The 21,553-nt window shown below is 39.2% G+C and overlaps 1 protein-coding gene across 2 annotated transcripts in view; it reads right to left on the minus strand.

The window, feature by feature from the left end:
* The window catches only part of LOC130027426 (ATP-dependent translocase ABCB1), a 107,015-nt gene that overhangs the window by 14,800 nt on the left and 70,662 nt on the right, over positions 1 to 21,553 (minus strand). For both annotated transcript variants that reach the window (XM_056118194.1, XM_056118193.1), the window contains exons 19-24: positions 21,168 to 21,245; positions 14,798 to 14,881; positions 10,597 to 10,800; positions 5,896 to 5,996; positions 3,088 to 3,228; positions 1,086 to 1,242 (exon numbers count right to left, since the gene is read on the minus strand). In XM_056118194.1, coding sequence (XP_055974169.1) covers positions 1,086 to 1,242; positions 3,088 to 3,228; positions 5,896 to 5,996; positions 10,597 to 10,800; positions 14,798 to 14,881; positions 21,168 to 21,245 — 765 coding nt within the window. The remainder of the gene's footprint in view (positions 1 to 1,085; positions 1,243 to 3,087; positions 3,229 to 5,895; positions 5,997 to 10,596; positions 10,801 to 14,797; positions 14,882 to 21,167; positions 21,246 to 21,553) is intronic.

Consider the following 21,553-nt stretch of genomic DNA (forward strand, 5'->3'; position numbering starts at 1 on the left):
GACATTACTGGTGCCTGCTCAAGCAAGTCGATGAACATCGGGAGGACAGTGCTACAGTGCTACAGCATGTATCATTATTACAATATAAATGGAATCTGTTCTCAAGAATACTAAGATTTCTCACGGGATAATATCACTGATATGTGGTATTTAGAATAACTGGACGAGGGAATGCAGGAAAGATAAGAGTGGAGGGGAGAGAGAGAAGACACAGATGAGAAGTAATGAGGGACCGGTCAGGGGTGTCAGGTACAAAGGTGGTCTTAAGGAATGACAGAGTCAAATATCTAAACTACCAGGTCAACAATACTGAAATCAAGAGACCCAAACTTTAACAACTGGACTTAGAAATGTGCCTGTTAAGAGGACAGGCTGGAGGGAGTGCAGGATTATGGGAGAGAACCTGGGAATATTGGTAGAATGAAGTTGACACTTGTGATGGGATCAGTGTCATAATACTGTATGTCTAAAACTCAACTATGAATAACTTTGTAGATCATGGTTTAAAAAAATTGAAAAAATACTGAAACTTCTTGAGAACTGAAATCTCTTCTCATGAACAGAATAAGCTATGATAATAAAATCCAATTAATGGGATTTCCTTACAATGTGGGCAATATTCCCACTTGCCCTATAATTTTGTTTTATATAAATACTGAATTGCATATACACACATTAATTAGTATAGTCTTATTTATTATATATGTAATAGTACATATTGTTTATGTAGTGTTAACATATAAAAAATATCGATCCATTCTTAGAGGCTGGCAAGATGACTTGAGTGACAGAGCACACGCCTACCAGGTACAGGGACTTGAGTCCAATCCCCAGCACTGCAGACTTCACCTCCCAGCTCTGCCAGAAGGGGCACCAAATCCGAGCACCAAATCCCGAGAGTAAGACCCCTAAAAAGCTAAATAGGTAAACCCACAATCTAGAAAACTTCGTTTTATCCAGTTATGTTATTAATGTATCATTTTATGAATCATTTAAGCAAACAAAATAACCCAGGTTTTTATTACATTTCCTCTTGATATATTTTTATCAACTAGAAGATCATATAAACAAAGCATCAAGCTCACCGGCTGGAGGCCTTCAGTACTATAGCTGTCGATCAGAGGAACTTTTTCAATGATCATGATGATATGAGCTGCTGATGTTTTGGCTTTTGCATAGTCAGGAGCAAATGAACTGACCTGCCCCACGGCCATGGCACCGAAGACAATAGCAGAGAATACTCTGGAACAAAGAGTAACAAAGAGAAAACAAGCTCAGAGTTATGATCATGATGCTGGATAGCTGACGTGGACAGTATCCCAAACAACTACAAAACAGAGGTTAAAGAATTAAAATACAACACACAAACACTTCCTTGTAGGCTTGTGTGTATAGTGGGTCAATTATCAAAGGACCCCACTGGTCACCTCTCTCAGGCCTCACATTCCTGCAATGTGACTTTGCAGCTTTTGCACGTAACGAATGAAATTTGTTTTTCCTCCACTTTGAATCCCCATTGCCCTTGTGACTTGCTAACAGGATGGGGTGGAAGTGACTGTTAACAGTTCCCAGCCTATGACTCAGGAGGTGTGCACTTCCCACCCCCCCCCCACCCTTGCTCTTTATCACTACCACCAGCCTAGGGCGCCTGCTTGTGAACAATGCACAGGTGGCGAAGAGCTGAGTGGACCCTAATCAAGGTGTTTGCACAGCTCTGCAGGCAGGAGTGACCTAGCTGAAATATGTTATGCCCCGACCAGATTTGACAAACTGTCAGCTGCACCATCGAGTTATGGGCAAAAATAAATGTTCATCACTGTAAATCATACTCAGATTTAGTGGTGAGTGCAACATTCTTTCAGCAACATTCTGTGGCAATCAATAATAAATAAGGACGATGATGCACTTGCATCAGATTCTAAAAAAAGAAAGAAAAAAAAAGAAAACCAAACTGAGCTATACAGTAATGGTCCTTACAGACCCAAGGACTGGATCAATAGTATAGCAGGGACAGCGTTTGCATTGCATGAAGCAGACCTAGGTTCGATCCCCAATACCCCATATGACCCCCCCCCTCAAGCACTGCCAGGAATAATTCTAGAGTACAGAGTCAAGAGCAACCCGAGTATAATGCATTGCTAAATCCAGATCTGTCTTACCTGAAACAAAGTATAATTTTCTGTATTGTATTTACAAAGATACAGCAGAAACTGCATCTAGCTGCATCTTTGTTTCTGGATTTCTTCAGCTCTTAACATTTGCATTGTGCTTTCCTTATTGAGGAAGTCAAAATGATCCTGGAATCTCCCAAAATTACAGAACTCTAGGCTCCATGTCTGTTCTTTAGTCATTCATTTAGAAAATCTTGGAGTGGGGGGCAGAGAGATAGTACAGTGAATAGGGCATTTGTCTGACATGTGGCTGACTTAGGTTAGATCCCGGAACCACAGATGGTTCCCCTGGCCTTGCCAGAAGTGATCTCTGGGTGCAGAGTGCAGAGCCAGGAGTACGTTCTGAGCACTGCTGGGTGTGACCCAAGTCCTTAACCCTACAAAAAAATCTGTTTTTGAGAAGTGGAGGGAGGCTGGGCTATGTTGATAGTGCTTAGAGGCTATTACTGGCTTTGTACATAGAAGTGAACCCTGGCAGTGTTCAGAGGACCATTATATGGCACTGAGGATTAGAACAAGAGTCATGGCAGCTGCAGACACAGGCAAGACAAGTAAGTACCTTACCTCCTGTACTATCTCTCTAACCTTAGAGAATCTTTTGAAAAGAGTCAAACTCTTTTTTCAGAGTTATACTTCTCAAAAAGCCATAGCCTTCTGAAAGTCCCTATGCTAAATCACCACCTCGTTAGGGGCTGAAGAGAACACAGTGAATAGGGCGCTTGTCTTGTGTGTGGCCAGCCCAAGTTTGGCATTCCATATGGTCCTTCAAGTATCGCCAGGTGGGATTCCTGAGTGCAGACATAGTAGTAACCCTAGGAATCATGAGGATTTCTCACTGCATTTCTTATCTGGCATTATGCATGTGTGTCTTGGTTTTGTTTTTAGAGTTTCTTTGTAAATATGAACTGGTACTTACAACAGAACATCCTGGAAGACCATCAGCTCCTTTGCCACCAAGTAGGCACCAAACCGGAAACAGCCAGCATAGGAAAAGTACATCATTGCCTGGGTAAATGCAAATGTGATTCCAAAGATCTGTGCTTTTTTCAGAGAGTTTCTGAAAAGAAGATATTTTAACACTTAGTGTTCATATTTATCAGCCCTTAAAATGCAATCTTTGATACGTGAACAGTAAGGCATGGATAAATGGCAAAGAAAAATGACCTATGTTTTAAAACACTAAGATTGGTTCTCACATTCATCTGTATAAATTTAGGAAACAATCTAATCTTTAAGACTCAATGCTTAAAACAAAACAAAACAGATATCACTGATACACTACTAGAAATAATATTGTTCTCATCTTAATGGGGGATTAACCATAGCTTATAGTGTTGAGGTAAAGTTCATATAAGTCAAGGAACACACAGAGAACCTGTTAGGGATTATTAAGTGAAAGTCTTCTTCTTACCCCCACTCTCACATTTTTGGCATAAAAAACACCTGTGTGTGATTACATGTTAATGGCAAGCATTCATTCCAAAACGGTCCTCCCGTTGTTCATCGATTTTCTCGAGCGGGCCCAGTAACGTCTCCATCATGAGACTTGTTGTTACTGTGTTTGGCATATCAAATACGTCACGGGGAGCTTGCCAGGCTCTGCCGTGCGGGCGAGATACTCTCGGTAGCCTGCCAGGCTCTCCGAGAGGGGAGGAGGAATCGAACTCGGGTCGGCCGTGTTGGCTGCTTGTAAGGCAAACGCCCTACTGCTGTGCTATCACTCCAGCCCCATTCCAAAAACATGTACCCAAAAAGCTAGCTATAGGGATCATGCTAGGTGGAACAAAGGAATCAGGCCGGACTATAACTGATGCAATGGAGGTGCCTTCAGAATTAACATGTTGTGGCTGGAGAGGCAGTACAGCAGGTGAGGCACTTGCCTGAGATGTGCCAAACTTGGGTTTGATCTCTCGCATCCTGTATAATCCCAGGAATAATTCCTGAGTGCAGAGCCAGATGTAACCCTTGAACATTGTTCAGTATAGCTCAACCTTCCACCCCTACCCCAAAATATAGTGAACATGTTATGGAAAGAAAGGAGAGAACCCATGAATGACAAGTGAAAGTCAGAGATGGACTCACAAAGGAGTGAACAAAATTGGGTTTTCTGAGCCACGTGGTGGTGTGGAGATACGCAGGCTGGAGGCAGTTAACCTTTACAGCAGGTGGTCTTTAGATCAACAACAAGCCTGGTTGGTGATCAACCATATCAACACTGTTGTTATGTTTCATATAATGGGATTTTTAATGACCACATCTTTCCCCCTGAAAAGATTCTACACTGTTAAAAAATATTTTGAAAATATACCAATACTATCTAGATCTCTCCTTTTCCATACAAAATAAATATTCTCAGAGAGGTCGGACTTGTTTATGCTCACAATTTTTTAAAGCCCTCACTGAACTCACTGAAAGTGCTGAATAAAGGGTGCGTATGAGGTCTCCACTGGAAGGGGGTAAAAAGAGGAAGGAAAACTATTCTCAAGTACTGCATGCAGGATGTCCCACAGCAACCTTAAATTTCACGTTCCTTCAATACTCATTCCCAGAAAATAATAGAGTCATTGTCCAAACTAGATTGGACAGGATGTAATACAGAAGCCAGCTAATCTCAATTAACAAAATCATTAAGGCTTAACTTGTAACAAGATCTCAGTAATCCCTCACACAAGGATTTAATGTCTCCATGGTAAGGTACAACAATTTACTCAAATTTTCTTCTAAGAAAAATTTTTTCCATCATTAGCAGTTCATCGGTAACAAGCAATATACAGCAAATCATTGTGGGCCTACTACGGGGGCAAGCTTGAAGGGTAGTTGGGAAAATTAGAGACAATGGTGGAAGGAAGGGAATAGTGAAGGTGAGATTGTCGTTGGAATATTAAATGCCGGTAACAAATCATCATGAACAACATTGCAAGCCGCAGTGTTTAAATAAACTATAGGGGAAGAAAAATCATTTTATATATGTAGCCTTACCTATTTCATGTAAACTACAAAATATATTAGCACAGATTTTTAAAAAATTTATTGATAGATGATTATAACCATGAATCCAAGTGTAAAAAGAAATTTAATGCAATATATTTTAGATTCCAGAGTTTAAAACTTCTTTGTTTTAGAACAGGCATTTTATTATATTGTATTAAATGGTTTTAGTTTCCTTATTTACAAAGGTGAAAATCATATAGCAATCACAAATTGGCTTTCACTGATTATTTTCTGAGCATTCTATTTGCCATTTCTTTTTGTTTTGTTGGAGCAAGCAATACAAAGTAAATTTGTTATGTGCCTAAGGGGGCAGGTTGGAGTTGAGGGAAACTGGGGACACTGATGGAGGGGAGGTCATATTGGTAGTGTTGAAACACTAAATGACTAAAACAACTATAATATGAACAACTTTAAATTACACTGTTTCAATAAAAAATATATATGTACATATATATATATTTTTTAAAGTAGTATCAGGGATACCCACATGGCATCTCAGTAATTCTCACTGTCTTCCCTCTCATCAGTCACAGACTTGCTCTCATTTTCTACCTCAGGGGTATATATGCCTCCACCAGAATAGGTCTTCTCTCCTGCATATATTTTAATTTAACTTTTTTCTAGTAGTTTCTCCCCATGTTCCTTATCTTTTGGTCAAAGTAATTCTCAAAATACCAATTTGATCATTGAAACAATTCCCCATTCTTCCTTCCCATATCTCAGTGGTTATTACCTGTATGGTACCTGCAAATTCTGTGCATACATATATTCAAACTTTTCCTCCTGACACAGAGAAACAACAGTTCTGAAATTTTCTATTGCTTCAGTAGCAATCTGTAACAGAGAGCAGCCAGTCACCAAGAGGCACTAGGAATGCAGTGGTAATTCCTTAGAACATAATAAAATCAATTAACAAAATTAATGTATTGTTGCAATTACTATGATCTATTATTTTATATGTAAATAATACTAAGTTATTAAACTGATTATACTTTTTTGAAATTCAGACAAAATTTGAATGAAATGCACTTCAAACAAGAAAACAGAAAGTACAGCAAAGATATTAGTTTATTTGTGTGTCCTATAGCATTAGAAAGAGAAAATTAAGCTTTTGAATTCATTTTCACTGTGTACATGGGAGGAATATTTGGGATCCTTTTTGCCAGGGCTTCAATTTCTCTCTAATATGAATTTTTTATAAATAAATGGCATCTTTCTTTCATTTCTCTTCCTATTGATTTTCAAGTTTTCACTTTAAATACTCAACTGGAAAATGAATGTCTCTATTATCTATTAAAAATAATACCATATAATTACATTTGTATTCAATTGTTAAGGTTCTGGATGTGCAAATAGTGCTCAGAGAGCTAGCGGGGGACTGCCAACAATATTCAGCCACCCAGGCTGGAATAAACTAACTATACTTGTATACACCCCAAAAAGACTTAAATTATGTCTACCAAAAGTTACTTATGAAGATAAGAAAATGTCCAGATTCAACATAGTTTCAATTATTTTAATTTTTTTGCACATCACAAAAATAATAATTTATAAAGTCTTATAATAAGGAACACAAAAAGGGAGGTGGGTGGAACCCATTTCTAATCAACCCTACTGAAACATAATCCTTTATGTTTAGGATTATGTAGAAATATTCTATGTTTTTTCAATGCTGATGTATGGACCCAGGACTTCACATGTGAAAATAAATGCTTTGCCACTGAGCTATATATCTGGCAGAATATTTTCAATTATAAAATTTCAAACTGTTTCTTTTTCTATTATTAAGAAAATACGAACAACTGTAATAATGAATGTTGAGAACAGATTTTACTTTTAATTTTAATAATGATTTTAATATATTCTATATTCTGTTCAGCATTTTCTAAGGCAAGATCCTGTGTGCTGTTCATAGTTTGGTTGTCCAAGTCACTTCTAAATGTGTATGAGACTCAACAAAAGACCATTATGAATTAGACCCTGTATAAAGGCCCTCCCGTTGATCATCGATTTGCTCGAGCGGGCCCAGTAACATCTCCATTGGAGACTTTGTTGTTACTGTGTCTGGCATATCGAATACATCACGGGGAGCTTGCCAGGCTCTGCCGTGCGGGCGAGATACTCTCGGTAGCTTGCCGGGCTCTCCGAGAGGGGCGAAGGAATCGAACTCGGGTCGGCCATGTTGGCTGCGTGCAAGGCAAACGCCCTACCGCTATGCTATCGCTCCAGCCCTGTAGACCCTGTATAGTGAAAAAAATATATAATCATTTTAAAATTATCTTTGTCTCGTCACACAATGTAGTGATTAGGAAAAGGTTTAATTAACACCCTGCACTTTCACAGCATATTTTAAGAGTTTTAAATAGAGATTTAGTAGCCATTAGAAGACAGAACTTCTAATTAGAGTATAAAAAGGCTTTGAGTTTTCTTCAAAAACTAGCATGCGCTAAATAACTTTGAAAAAAGGAAAAGTATATTCACAGAAAAAAGAAAAGCCTCCCCTTTTCCTATCATCACATAACCAAATTTTGTATAATATCTTATTTCTGAGACGGAAACAGCATTTTATAGAACTTTTGCTATATTTGCTCCTAATACTCTAAAAGAAATCTGGAGCACTGATCACAGTTATGGAGATGATCAGGTTTTGCCATTTGTTTTCACAGTCAGGGCAGAAATAGGCTGTGGTATCACTCAATTCAGCTTTGGAATTCTAGGCCTGCCTAATCCCTTTCAGGACAAATCAGCAGATATAGCTCTAGTTCCCAGCTTATGTTTAAGGAGGAAGACAGGCTATTAATCAATAAACAAAGAAACAGTAAAGAAACATTAGGTTTGAGAAGTCTTAGGGGTTTTCTTTCTGTCTTTGTTTTTGGTTTGGGGGTGAGAGCTGGAAGTGTTCAGGGCTGAGTCCTGACTCTGCAGTCAAGAATCCCTCCTGGTAGGCTCAGGGGACCATATGGGATAGAATGTGGTCAGCCACTTGCAAAGCAAATGCACTACCTGTGGTACTAATTTTTCTGGCCCCAAAGTCTTCTGTATTAATTTAAATGCTGGGAAAGGCTTCTCTGAAGAGGTAATAACTGAAAGTTAAACAATGTAAGGACACCAGATACAGAATAGCATAGAATGTCTGAGGAGATGAAAGAAGGATAACTGAGACAAGAGGTAAGGTGGGCACTAGAGAAAGCAGTATAAGAGGAGAGCACAGTAGTTACTGGAGCCTGGCTCACACAGTTGGTTCAGCTTTATTCCAAACACGGTCATTGGAGGGTTTGATCTTCAGATAAGCATGATCTTTTTCTAAGCAACCAGGATGGCATTTATGAAGGCGATGCAGAATGTGGATGGCCACATTCAGTAAATAAGGGATGGATAGCAGAAAAGCAGTTACTCTGTTCTGTGTCAATTTGAGTAGGTTACTTGTCACATGCTGAACCTTGGTTTTCATCACTTATCAACATGAATAATTGAGTAAGATTGTTAAGAGAAATAACATAGGTACTATACATACATTACATAAGTAATGTATGTCTTAACATAACACCTGGTGTATAACTCAGTAAATGCTAATTTCTGAATGATGATCAGATGAGAGTTGATTATTTACTGGTTAGTGAACTGTGGACTGGCTAGTGCAGCGACTACTACTTTCCTAGTTCCTTTTATCCCTTGCCTGAGCTACCACTCATTTATCTCACCCTAACCTTACTCAGAAATTCTGCCAAATTCATTTATATACATTCCCATCTGCACCCCCTTTTCACCCTTTCCAATAAAACATGGAAGATTTCAATCTGAGGCACCACTTCCAAGGTGCTAAACTATGGTCTGCAACAAATTAGCTCAAAAGTGAGGTTCTTCTTCCTATTAGAGACCTAAGTCTCCTTCCTGGGACATTTTGAACACTTCAGTAAATACATTATTAGTAGTATTTTCTTTTCCTACATTCTACTCTAGAGCATGGTTGAAGAATCATAGAGGTAAAAACAAAGCACACGAATAAAGGAAGTGAATGGCCACAGGACAAGTCACTTTATGTGGGCCAGATGCCCATGAATCAATACCATGCTCCTGAAAACTCAGGATCTCAGGATTGAGGCCAGAAGGCTTGGAGAGAGTCTCATCTAAGGTGCTATTCACTAGCCAGAGAGCACTAAAGTGGGTCCAATTATCCCGAAGGAATCCTAGAAAATAGGTAAAAGTGTCTAAGGATATAGAAGGGAGGAAAAGAACAAAGTGTTAGTCATGAAGACCAGCTTCTAAGGTCCTCTTTCTCATCCTTTAATAAGATGCTTCACCCAAAGACCTGTAATGACTCTTGGAAACCTGAAATATCATATGATAGATCTATCCTCATCCTAGATATTTGATACAGTTTTGGGGAAGTCAGTTCTATAATAATACAGATTAGGAGATATCAGACTGCATTCTACCAGCAGCAAATCTCTCTTAAGAGAGAACACAATTGGGGCTGGAGCAATAGCACAGTGGGTTGGGCGTTTGCCTTGCACGCGACCAACCCGGGTTCGATTCCCAGCATCCCATATGGTCCCCCGAGCACCGCCAGGAGTGACTCCTGAGTGCAAAGCCAGGAGTAACCCCTGAGCATTGCCGGGTGTGACCCAAAAAGCAAAAAAAATAAATAAATAAAATAAAGTACTGAACTTCCCTGGGCTTTAGTTATTTAAAGAGAGAGAGAGAGAGAGAGAGAGAGAGAGAGAGAGAGAGAGAGAGAACACAATTAAGGAGGATGGCTCTCTGCATTTGAACCCTGGCTCTGAGATACAGCAGTGCTAAGGCTTCCGGAGCATTACCTACCTTTGTGCCTCAGCCCCACCTGATAAGAATGCTAATAACAGATCCTACACCTTATAGGGTCACTATGAGCTATAAAGTAGTTGTCAAGGAAACAGAGTAAATGCCACATAAACATTTGTTCAAAAAACAGATAAGTCTGCTGCACCCACACCCTGAATGAACTGTGAACAGAAAGAAGAAAAGAATAAGGAGGAAAGTATACTATTAATTAAAGCCGCATAAAATAAAAGCCTTTAGGGACTGTTCCATATTTTCATCTCTTCTATCATATGTAATTAAATGTGTCAACTTTCTTCAATAAAAGACAGGATTCAGGTTTTGCAGGGCTAAGGTGAGCTGGGGGTGGGGGGTCAGGGGAAAAAAAAAGGAGGAGACTGTGAAGACAGTGGCCTAAAACAACCAAAAAAAAGTCTCAAGAAGTACTTGTCAGTCTGCAAGCCTCAATTTAATTTGCCACTTTGTTTGCAGTTTCCAATCTGCTGAATAAACTTCAACAGTTACAAAAATAACAAACTCCCCCATCAACTATATTAGTAAAGAAGAATTTTTTAACACAACCACACTGATTACAATATTTCACTTGACATAGGTAATTCTATTTAGTTTGACTCACCTTCCCAGCACCTTCAAGTTCTTTCTTATCTTTGAGTGCTTGTCCAGATAGCATTTTCATTTCAATAACTCCAGCTATTGCAATGATTGGTACAATTGCTAAGAGTAAAAGCGTTAATTGCCAGCCATAAATTAAGGATATTATAATGCCTGTCCCAAGATTTGCTACATTCTGGGTAATTACAGCAAGTCTGGCACCTATAGCCTGCAAAAAAATTTTAAATAGAAATAAATTAGATGAACACTTTTATATTATTTTATCCATATTTATACTGTCTTAAATATTATAATAATTTAGCTTCATGAAAACCTACTATCTTTTCAAGCATGACATAAAAGTTAAAGGTTTACTTATAAGTTTGTTTTCCCAAATGAAGAACTGTATGACTTCAGAACAGAAATAGAAGGTCAATAAGAGTTTAATTAAATGTCTATCTCTTCTGAATTTTTAATTCCATGAAAATTTCCATTAATCAAACCATGATAGATCAAGCGATATCTAAAAATTAGCAAGACAAAGTGCTCAAGACAAAGTACATAACAATAGTACTCAAATGGGAATGTTGAAATTTTCCAATGTTAGATACACAAATACTTATTAATAATATTCAAATATGACTCGGTCTATTAAAGATGAATTGCAATTAAATATGCAATTGAATTCTTATAATTTAGAATGTTAAGCAGGCATCTGAACCTTATGTTTGGATTGACAGAAATTCCAACACATGATTTTTAGTTGCAGGCACCTCTACAGGCAAAAAACCAAGTCAGTTCAATCCACCACTCTAATTTTTCTCCTCCAGCCTGGAAACAAATCACTAAAAATTTCTCCTCTGGCTATACATCTGCTTTCTCTAGATATGGTCAATGTTGTTTCCTACCCCAGAAGTTCCTTTGTGAGTGTGGCTGATCTCAGGTATAGCTTGTAAACGGCAATACCATAAAGGATGATCATTGCCATTGTCTATAGTTTCGGACAAAATTTTTCCCAGCCCCTTAAATCAACAGGTAAATTTATTAATAAGCAAATATTTTCTGAGCTCTAAATTCTCGCCCACACGGCAAAGCCTGGTAAGCTACTCATGACGTATTCAATATGCCAAACATAGTAACAAGTCTCACGATGGAGACATTACTGGGCCCGCTCAAGCAAACTGATGAACAACAGGAAGACAGTGCTAAATTCTGTGTAGACAAAATACTGTGCAGAGCCCTCTTTCCAGCTGCCCTACGAAACCCCCATATTAATCCTCCAAAATCATTCACTCTCTATACGATAGAGACACTGAACAAGCAATTAGGAGGAAACATAACTCCTAACAGCCTCTAGATAGCAAATTCCATAGCAGGGAAATGTACTAGAGATAAAAGTGAAAGCTCGACTTTTAGAGAAAACACACTACTTTTATCTGATGCAATTACTGAGCTCATATTAATGGCATACTTAGACAAGTTTGGCAGATGATGAGTTGAGTGACCTTTAATGCCAGTTTGCACTCTTCTTTTGAAGGCCAAAATTTACAACCAATAAGCCTAACACACAAGGATGATATCAATTGCTCCTTTCTCCTTATCAACAAGTCCAACTCAGACCTCATTTCGCAGGGCAACTAACTGTACAAATATCTCCCAAGTCCCAACCTAAGGTCCCTGGCACATCTCCCAAGTCTCAGTTCAAAAGGAGAATTAGGTATGCTCAGTTTCGAATTTTAGTCAGAACCACAAAAATAAGTAAAATGGATCAAAGTTAACAAATTCTTCTGAAATGCATATGAAAAGGAAACTAAAAGATCTAGTGCCTAAAATTGGAAGAAGATTAAACCCTGGTCTTAATCCGATATAGCACAAATGCTTTGTTTTTCCCTTTAAAGACCAACATTAATACTTTCACATGTATTCCTTATATAGAATGGAAATCTCTAGTATCTAAGAACAGATGGAGCAGTACTAATACTACAGTAGCCAAATAAGCTTCATTTCAAAGAGGATGTTGAGAATAGGTAATTACTCAAAAACTATACCCAAGTATGAAGGAAATGAGGAAGAACCTTTAACACTTGATACCCACAAAATTGTGTTTCACCTTCTTCATCTCACTAGGCATTCACTTTTTTCTATCTCACTTCCTTTGATTTTCTCCCCACCTTTCTTTGGGTCTCCCCTCCTGTTCTTTATTTTTCCTTCAAAAATATTAATACTGATTGAAAACACAATATTTTTGCAGTGTCTATTTTATTTATTTATTTACATCTGTAGCTTTTGGGCCATACTTGGGGGTGCTCATAAGTCTCCCTCATGTTCAGGGGACCATAGTGTGCTGGAAATCAAGCTGGGGTCTCCCTCAGGCAGAGCATGCACTCAGCCATTGAGCTATTGCTCCCACTCCAAAATATTTAAAGTTATTAAAAAGAGGCCTATTTCCGAACTTCCTTTTGAAATTAGGAAAATTTAACCTCATCTTTCCTTCAACCAGCTTTCCTCAAGGGAAAAAAAAATCCAAAAGTGCATAGTGCACTTATGATTTCAACCTGATTTCCCTTTTCTCTGCAGAGTCCTAATACCAACATAAAATAAAATGTAAAAAAACACATTTTATAGCAAAATACTGAGACAAGGCAATATATCTCCCTATTAGTATTTGGCAGGATTAAGCCCCTACTCCAAAATGCATCTTTGTGTTACGTAAAGTGTTACATTGATCATAAAGTTGAGTATTAAAAATAACACAAATAAACACTATTGCTATCAATGTAGATTCAAACTTGCATTAGCCTAGTTTTGGGCGATATTCTGATATATCCTGGTATGGTTTTCCCTGAAGAGCACATTATCCTAATATACCAGAAATTCTAAGTTCTTTGAAATAATGCACAATCTGTTCTGCTAAATTCTCTATAATATGATTTAAACACCAATTTTCTTATTATTTATTACTAAGGATTATGTATTTAAATAATTCCTAAGATGTATGCGACAATTTTATTAACACTTCTCAGAATAAACATATTCTGTATGCATTGACACTCAGAACCTTGTTTATTCTTACATCTATGAATAGAAGGAATATATTAGTAAAATATCTTATTAAATGAAGAATAAAGGCAGATAGGATTACAGGGTAGGAAAGATGAGGCTGAAATCAGAGGCTGAAATCATATGTTTTTTTTCAAAATTCCATATTATTTTGTGGATTTTTTTCCCCCTAAAAACTGTTGAAGAAATGTTCACGTTGTGCACAAATCAAAGTGTACCAAGGGTAGGGGAGATAGCTCAAAGGGCTGGAAAACTCACTTTGCCTGTACAGGCCTCAGTTTCAGCCCCAACACTGTTTATCCCACATCAGCAGCACAGGGTGGAGCACTTTTTTGATGTGGAGGTGACCCTATACTGTGGACCTGAGCAGCATTGCTTCTCTGGGCCCACATATTGAACACACAGGTCTGCAGAGCCAGCTGAGTCTCTGAAAGTGCCACCTGAGCAGTTTCCCCTGCTCAAAAAAATACGCTGGTAGGTTTCTAGTTATACTGATGAATGAGAGAAAAATTTAAGCTGTACGGTCTAATAAACTGATTCCTTCTGCTTTTGCTTTTTTTTTTTTTTTTAAGTTTTTCATTTGTTAAGACATTTAAAACAGATTTTCTTCCTTTTTGAAGTTTAATGCCACTAACTTTCTCTTGCCTGTCTTTGCTCCTACACTTTGCTTTCTTTTTTTCTTTTTCTTTTCTGTGCCATGACTGGAAGCCAAGGCCTCACACATGCCAGGTGACTGCTCTACCACTGAGACACATGCCAGAGTCCACCCCTAAATTTTGTTACAAGAACCAAACTCATTCTTGTCAGTAGTATTTCGTTACTGTTCATTGGGCATTAAAACAGAGGGATCCTACATAAAGTACTGAGAAATGCTTCCTTTTCTATATAACAATCCTCTCATATGCATCTTGTCAATAGCAAAAACAGCATAACAAATAACAAAGCATATTTCATCCATGAATTATACATCACACTCATACTACACAGTACATGAAGTTTAAATAACTTCCATTTTTATTATGAAGCAAGCACATGATATACTGTATAAGTTAAAAGTCAAACGTTTTCTTAATGATGAGAAGCAATGCCTGCTGACAAAATGTTTCATACTGAGAAACTCGAGATGAGTTCCACAGTGAGAACAAACACCAGCAGGAGGCACTTACCCCTTTCACTTGAGCAGCGTCATTGGCAAGCCTGGTTGTCAATGCTCCAGTAGTATTTTTAGGGTCATCAAACCAGCTCACATCCTGTTGCACAAACACAGATCTTTCTTATCTTTAACACTGACTTAGGAGACACTTTCCTTTGAGCCCAGTTAAAAAACAGTTTTGCTTATCATCTACATCTCTTCCATTTGGCACTCAGGACTTGATGATATTCAATGCACAAGGAAGGGACATCATAGAGCATTCTATTTATCAAGAAACCTTTTTTTTTTTTTTGGTTCTACATATTATGGCCAGGTGTTAGAACCATACAACATTAAATGAAAAGGACAGGTTGTGGCTTGCATAAAATCTAGATTCCTGCAACATAAAGCACAACTAAAGCAATATACACTGTCAGGTGCCAATAAACACTTAGAAGAAAAATGGAACAGAGTAAGAAGACAAGAAAACAATGCAGGAAATGGGGGTGGGAGGTGGGGGGTAGGGTGGTGGGAGAAGAAGACCAAGGATGGAAATCAAGTGTTAGAGCACATGCCTAGCATGCATGTGGTCTTGGTTTCATTCCATAAGGCTCCATAAGGCCTCCAGACCACCAAGGGCCCACAAAGAAAATTCCACTGAGATAACATTTAAGCACAAATCTGAATGACAAGAGGGAAAAGGCTTTCTGAGAGAAGGAAGAAACTGCTTAGCAAAGCCCTAGGCAAAGGCATATCTGATCTGTTCATGCACCAGCAAGAAAGCCTGCAGGGCTGCCACTAGCCTGAAAAACATTTTGCAAACATTTGTAAAAACTGCCTCTACCTCTGGACACAACATTTGGCACTCCCACTACCAGCCATCATGCCCTTGGGCAGCGAACCAGAGTGTGGTGATTTGACCTTGTTTTGGGAAAACAAGTGCTGAGAAGTAGCTGTGATAGGGACGCCACACCCTATGTGACCTTCTGGTCAAGGTAACTTGACCAGAAATAAATGCCTGGCTTTATCCTGTGGAAAGGGGCATAGGAAAGTTATTTGGTTCAAATCTTAGAAGAAAGACTAGCTCTCATGAAGTGACTCTACTAGATTAGGCTAAAGATAGAGGGAGTCAAATGAGTCAGAAGCTATCGTCATATTAAACAGAAAGAGAGTAAAGAATGATCCCAAGGATAGCCTTAAGACAATTTCTACAAAGAGCTGCCATTTATGATTATGGACAACATTAGGTCAGAAGTAAGCCTTGTCTAGATGCAAATCAAAACAACAATGAGATATCATCTCACACCACAGAGACTGGCACACATTCAAAAGAACAAAAGCAACCAGCGCTGGTGTGGATGTGGGGGAAACCGGACACTCTTTCACCATTGGTGTGAATGCCCACTAGTCCAGCCTTTCTGGAAAACAATGTGGACAGTCCTTCAACAACTAGAATATGAGCTTCCATATGACCCCACAATACCATTCTGGGAATATATCCCAAGGATGAAAAAAAGTACAGTAGAAATGACATCTGTGCCTATATGTTCATTGCAGCACTGTTCACAATAGCCAAAATCTGGAAACAACCCAACTGCCCTAGAACAGATGACTGGTTAAAGAAACTTTGGTACATCTACACAATGGAATACTATGCAGCTGTCAGGAGAGATGAAGTCATGAACTTTGCTTATATATGGATAGACATGGAGAGTATCGTGCTAAGTGAAATGAGTCAGAAAGAGAGGGACAGGCATAGAAGAACTGCACTCATTTGTGGAGTATAAAACAACATAACATGAGGCTGACACTTAAGAACAACAGATACATGGGACAGATAGATTGCTCCATAGCCAGAAGCCTGCCTCATGAGCAAATGGGAGAAGGCAGCTGGAATAGAGAAGGGGTGGCTAAGAAAAAGATGGCTGGAGGAATCTGTCAGGATGGAAGATGTGTGCAGAAAGTGGATAAAGGACCAAACATGATAACCTCCCAGGGTCTGTATTGCAAACCATAATGCCCAAAAGTAGAGAGAGATCATGGGGAATCATGTCTGCCATGGAGGCAGAGGGAGGGTGGGAAAGGGGGGTGTATACCGGGGATATTGGTGGTGGGGAATGTGCACTAGTGGAGGGATGGGTGTGATCATTGTGTAATTTGATCATTGTGTAATTGTAATCCAAACATGAAAACTATAACTATCTCAAAGTGATTCAATAAAATTAATTGAAAAAACAAACAGATGAACAACAACAACAACAAAAACCTTAATTTTCCACCCCCTCAATACAAAGGCCTCAAACACATGAGGACTGTGCTCAGCCACTGAGCCAATCCTCCCTCCCTCCTTCCCTCCCTCCCTCCCTTCCTTCCTTTTATCCTTCCTTCTCTCCTTCCCTCCCCCCTCCCTTCCTCTGTCATTGAATCACAGTGAGATTCAGTTGCAAAGTTGTTCATGATTTAGTCTCAGTCATAAAATGTTCCAACACCAATTCCTTTATCAGCACATTTCCCACCACCAATATCCCCAGTTTCCCTACCATCCACCTCCCCCCACCACACCCAGCTTCCTGCCTCTAGCTGTTTCTTGTCTTAACGGATTCTGAAACTTAATTTTCACTTCTTTTGACAAGGCTCACTTTTTTTTTTTAAATTTGATTGAATCACTGTGAGAAAGTTACAGGCCTTCATGTTTAGGTTACAATCACAATGATCAAACATCCATCCCTTCACCAGTGCGCATTCCCCACCACCAATATCCCTGGTATACACCCCCCTTTCCCACCCTCCCTCTGCCTCTATGGCAGACATGATTCCCCATAATCACTCTCTACTTTTGGGAATTATGATTTGCAATACAGACTCTGAGAGGTTATCGTGTTTAGTCCTTTATCCACTTTCTGCACACATTTCCCATCCCAACAGATTCCTCCAGCCATCTTTTTCTTAGCCACCCCTTCACTATTCCAGCTGCCTTCTCCCCTATGCTCATGAGGCAGGCTTCCAGCTATGGAGCAATCTATCTGTCCCATGTCTACTGTCCATTTTTTTTTAAAGTGTATCTACTGTCTTTAAAAAAAAGGGGGGGGGGCGAGGATTTCTAAGCTGGAGCAATAGTACAGTGAGCAGGATACCTGCCTTATATGCAGCAGATGTTCAATCCCCGGCACCCCACATTGTCCCCCAATCACTGCTAGGAGTGATCCCTGAGTGTAGAGAGACTGGAAAAAGCACCACTTGGTGTGGCATAACAAAATTTTTAAAGGATTTTCCTGAACAATTGAGATAGTACAGAGGTTGAAGTGCATCGTTTGCATGCAGCCGACCCTAAGTGTCTTCCCAGCACAGCATGGTCTCCTCGGCATCACCAGGAACATCCCTGGAGGCTCCAAGCACCACTTGGTTAGCTGCCCAGGTCATTTCCAGCATCAGAGGGCCACTCAGCCCAGAATTACCAGGGGGCCTGCCCCTACTCACAAATTTGATTTTCCTTAATTTTTTCCCTAAAGTTCAACATATAATTTTTTTTTTCTTTTTGGGTCATACCTGGTGATGCACAGGACTCACTCCTGGCTCTGCACTCAGGAATTATCCCTGGCGGTGCTCAGGGGACCATATGGGATGCTGGGAATTGAACCCGGGGTCGGCCACGTGCAAGGCAAACACCCTACCAATGGTGCTATCACTCCAGCCCCAAAATATTATTTTCTTAATAGAACTATTTACATTCTTGTTTGTTTGTTTTATTTGTGGGACACACCTGACTGTGGGCAAGGGCTAACTCCTAGCTCTCGACTTGGAATCACTCCTAGCAGTGTGTAGGAGACCATATGGTGTACTAAGGATCAAAGAGAGATGGGCACTTAAGATTCTAAGAGTCTGCGTAGGCTAAATTTTCTTATTTCGTTTGTTTATTTTATTGAGTCCCACCCAGCAGTGCTCACAGTTTAGTCTTGGCTCTACACTAGGAATCACTCCTGGTGGGCTCAGGAGATGCAAGGCAAGAGCCCTGTCTATCTGTTGTGCTCACTCTGCCCCCACTCACATTATAAAATACACAAATACCAAACTGATTGAATGTGGAATACAATTCTGTGTATTATAAGAATAAGTACTCTCTTAAGAAGTTACTTGAACTGATGGTTTGCATTAAAGTAGGACCTACTATTTATTCCCCAAATATATATTTTTAAAAATTATTATTTATTGTAGCAATAATTTGGTTTTCAAAACTGTTAGGAAGAAAGTGCTTCCCTTACTAAAATGCAACTGGCTTGAAAATAGGAACTATTTGGGTTTGAATTACTTACAATACTTAGTGTTATGCCTATTTGTGATACTTAATAATTCATGGAAAGGACACTCATATCATCAGCTACTAAAGTAAAATGGATCTAGAAGCCGAAGTGCATGCTGGTGGAGTAATGAGATAACAGACTTGGATTAAGGACATCCTAAGCCTAAGCAGAATCTTAGTAATGAATCTGGTTTGAGCAAAATGCTTCAAACAGGGTCCACCATTCAAATGGTCCCTCTCGTGCCTTAGATTTAGTCCCACTCTGTCAGGCACCAGCCTGAATGCAACTCCCATAAATCTGTCCTTGTTTTTGATTTTCTTATTTTTTTTTATTTTATTGAGTCCCACCCAACAGTGCTCACAGTTTATTCTTGACTCTACACTCAGGAATCACTCCTGGTAGGCTCAGGGAAACAAATTGGACACGGGAGACCAATCCCAGGTTGCTGCTTGCAAGAGAAGTTGCACTACCTGCTATTGTCACTATCACTCCAGCCCAGATATGTCTTCATTGCTAACAGAAATGGAATAGAACTGAGTGGCCAAAAAGAGAAAGTGTAAATGTAACCAAAAAATTTTATATAGGGCCTGAAAGACAGTACAGTGGGTAAGGGGCTTGCCTGACTTGTGGAAGACCTGAATTCAATCTTGGGTAACCGATATAGTCCCCCAAGGCTGCCAGGAGTTATTCCTGAATGCAGAGCCAGGAGTAAACCCTGAGCACTGCCAGGAGTGGTCCCCAAAGAAAAACAAACACTCAAACAAGTCCTATATAGCAACAGCTGTTTCTTAGTCAGTGTTCAAGTCCATGTCTGGGAGACCCTGCTACAGCATCATTTTATTCAGTAGTTAGTGATTAGGCATTGTAAATGAAAAGTCATGAGTTATACAAAATTTTCCATAGAAGCATTATTTACAACAGTAAAACAACTTTGGAAAGTGGTAGAGACTATCTGAATGCAAATCATCAGTACAGGTATCTTTTTAGGAGCATAGTTATTTCTGTGACAAATTCATATTTCAAAATCAATTGTTGTAATTCTGTATTTTAAAATGTAAATAGTTTTGTAAAGAAAATACTGTAAATTTAAATGCCCATCTATAGATGAATAGATAAAAAAGCTGTGGTATGCTCTGCTATTTGTGCCCTTTGGAACAAAATATATGATTCCTTAGGTAATTATGTTAAGTAAAATAAGTAAGGAAATGGAAATTATGATAGAATAATTTCACTCACATATGGAAAATGAGTAACTAAAGAAAATACATGGAAAAAAACAAAAAATCACTCCCTAAATCTGGTGAAAACTTTGGTTACCAGAGGTAAATGGGAGAAAAGGTAGGTGGAATGAACAGAGATTTTTTTGTTAGTAAAATGCACTGGAACTTTGGAAGTGGAAGAGTTAAGAATTTCATATATATACACAAAAATATAAGTATATTATATATATATATATATAGAGAGAGAGAGGTGAAGCTAAATCTCTCAAATTCTATAACGTTATAAACTAATGGTACATTTGAAAACTAAAATTTAAAAAAAGGTCCAATATTAATATCCAAGATTGTTAAATAGTCTCTGAATTGAACTGCTCTTGGTTACAGTCGCATAATTCCCCAGGAATGATCAGCTATGGCCACTACAGCATAATCAGCATATTAGTATATCAGAGGCAGACAGTGAAGAAATAAGCTGGGGGTGGAGGGGTAAGTTTTGATGTGTAGAGACAGAAGGTTCAGAGAACATGTCTAGCTATCTAGAAAAAAGTGTCTAGGACAAGTCTAGGGAAAAAAAATTTAAGTGTCTTGGATTCCCTAATATAGAGAAAGAGGAAAGGGATGAACAATCAAGAAAAACTCCTTCTGCAACAGACAAAGGTTGGTGGTGAGTCTGTCCCAGAGAACCTACCCCCCAACAGTGCTCTTTTCATGCCTATCCACAGCAGAGAACAGGGCTTCTGAGTCTGCACCTGGGGCACTAGGGTATCTAGCACATCAGGGCAATGAGAATGAGAGAAGACAGTCCAAGAGCTCACCCTGATGACCTGAGACCATGGGGCACAGCTGGGAGCTTCCACACCCTGGTTTGTCCCTTCCACAGACATACCTGTCTTAACATGGATCTGAAAACCATATATCGGAGCCGCTTGGTGAGGATCTCTCCAGCCTTGCCGAAAGTGAAGCCCTGTGGAGAACAAGAATGCATCACTAGCAAGAAGACTTGAGATTCAATTGCACAGAACCTGAAAAGTCACGGCTAAGGGAGGAGGACACTAGACAAAGTTCAAAAGCTCCATTTCAGACCTCGGCTACATTTTAGTGACAGTGTACTGTGATGTCAAGCCATGGGTGGCAATGCTCAGAGAATCTAGTTTGGAAACTGAATCTGTCATTCCCCAGCTTGCTGAGATGCCATCAGATATTTATGCTTCTTTGTCTCTTACTCCCACCCTTGCTGATTTCTCCTAGTGAACTTGGTTCTGTCATTCAACC

This window comes from Sorex fumeus, unplaced genomic scaffold, assembly GCF_029834395.1.
Source record: "Sorex fumeus unplaced genomic scaffold, SorFum_2.1 ptg000037l, whole genome shotgun sequence".
Lineage (NCBI taxonomy): Eukaryota > Metazoa > Chordata > Mammalia > Eulipotyphla > Soricidae > Sorex > Sorex fumeus.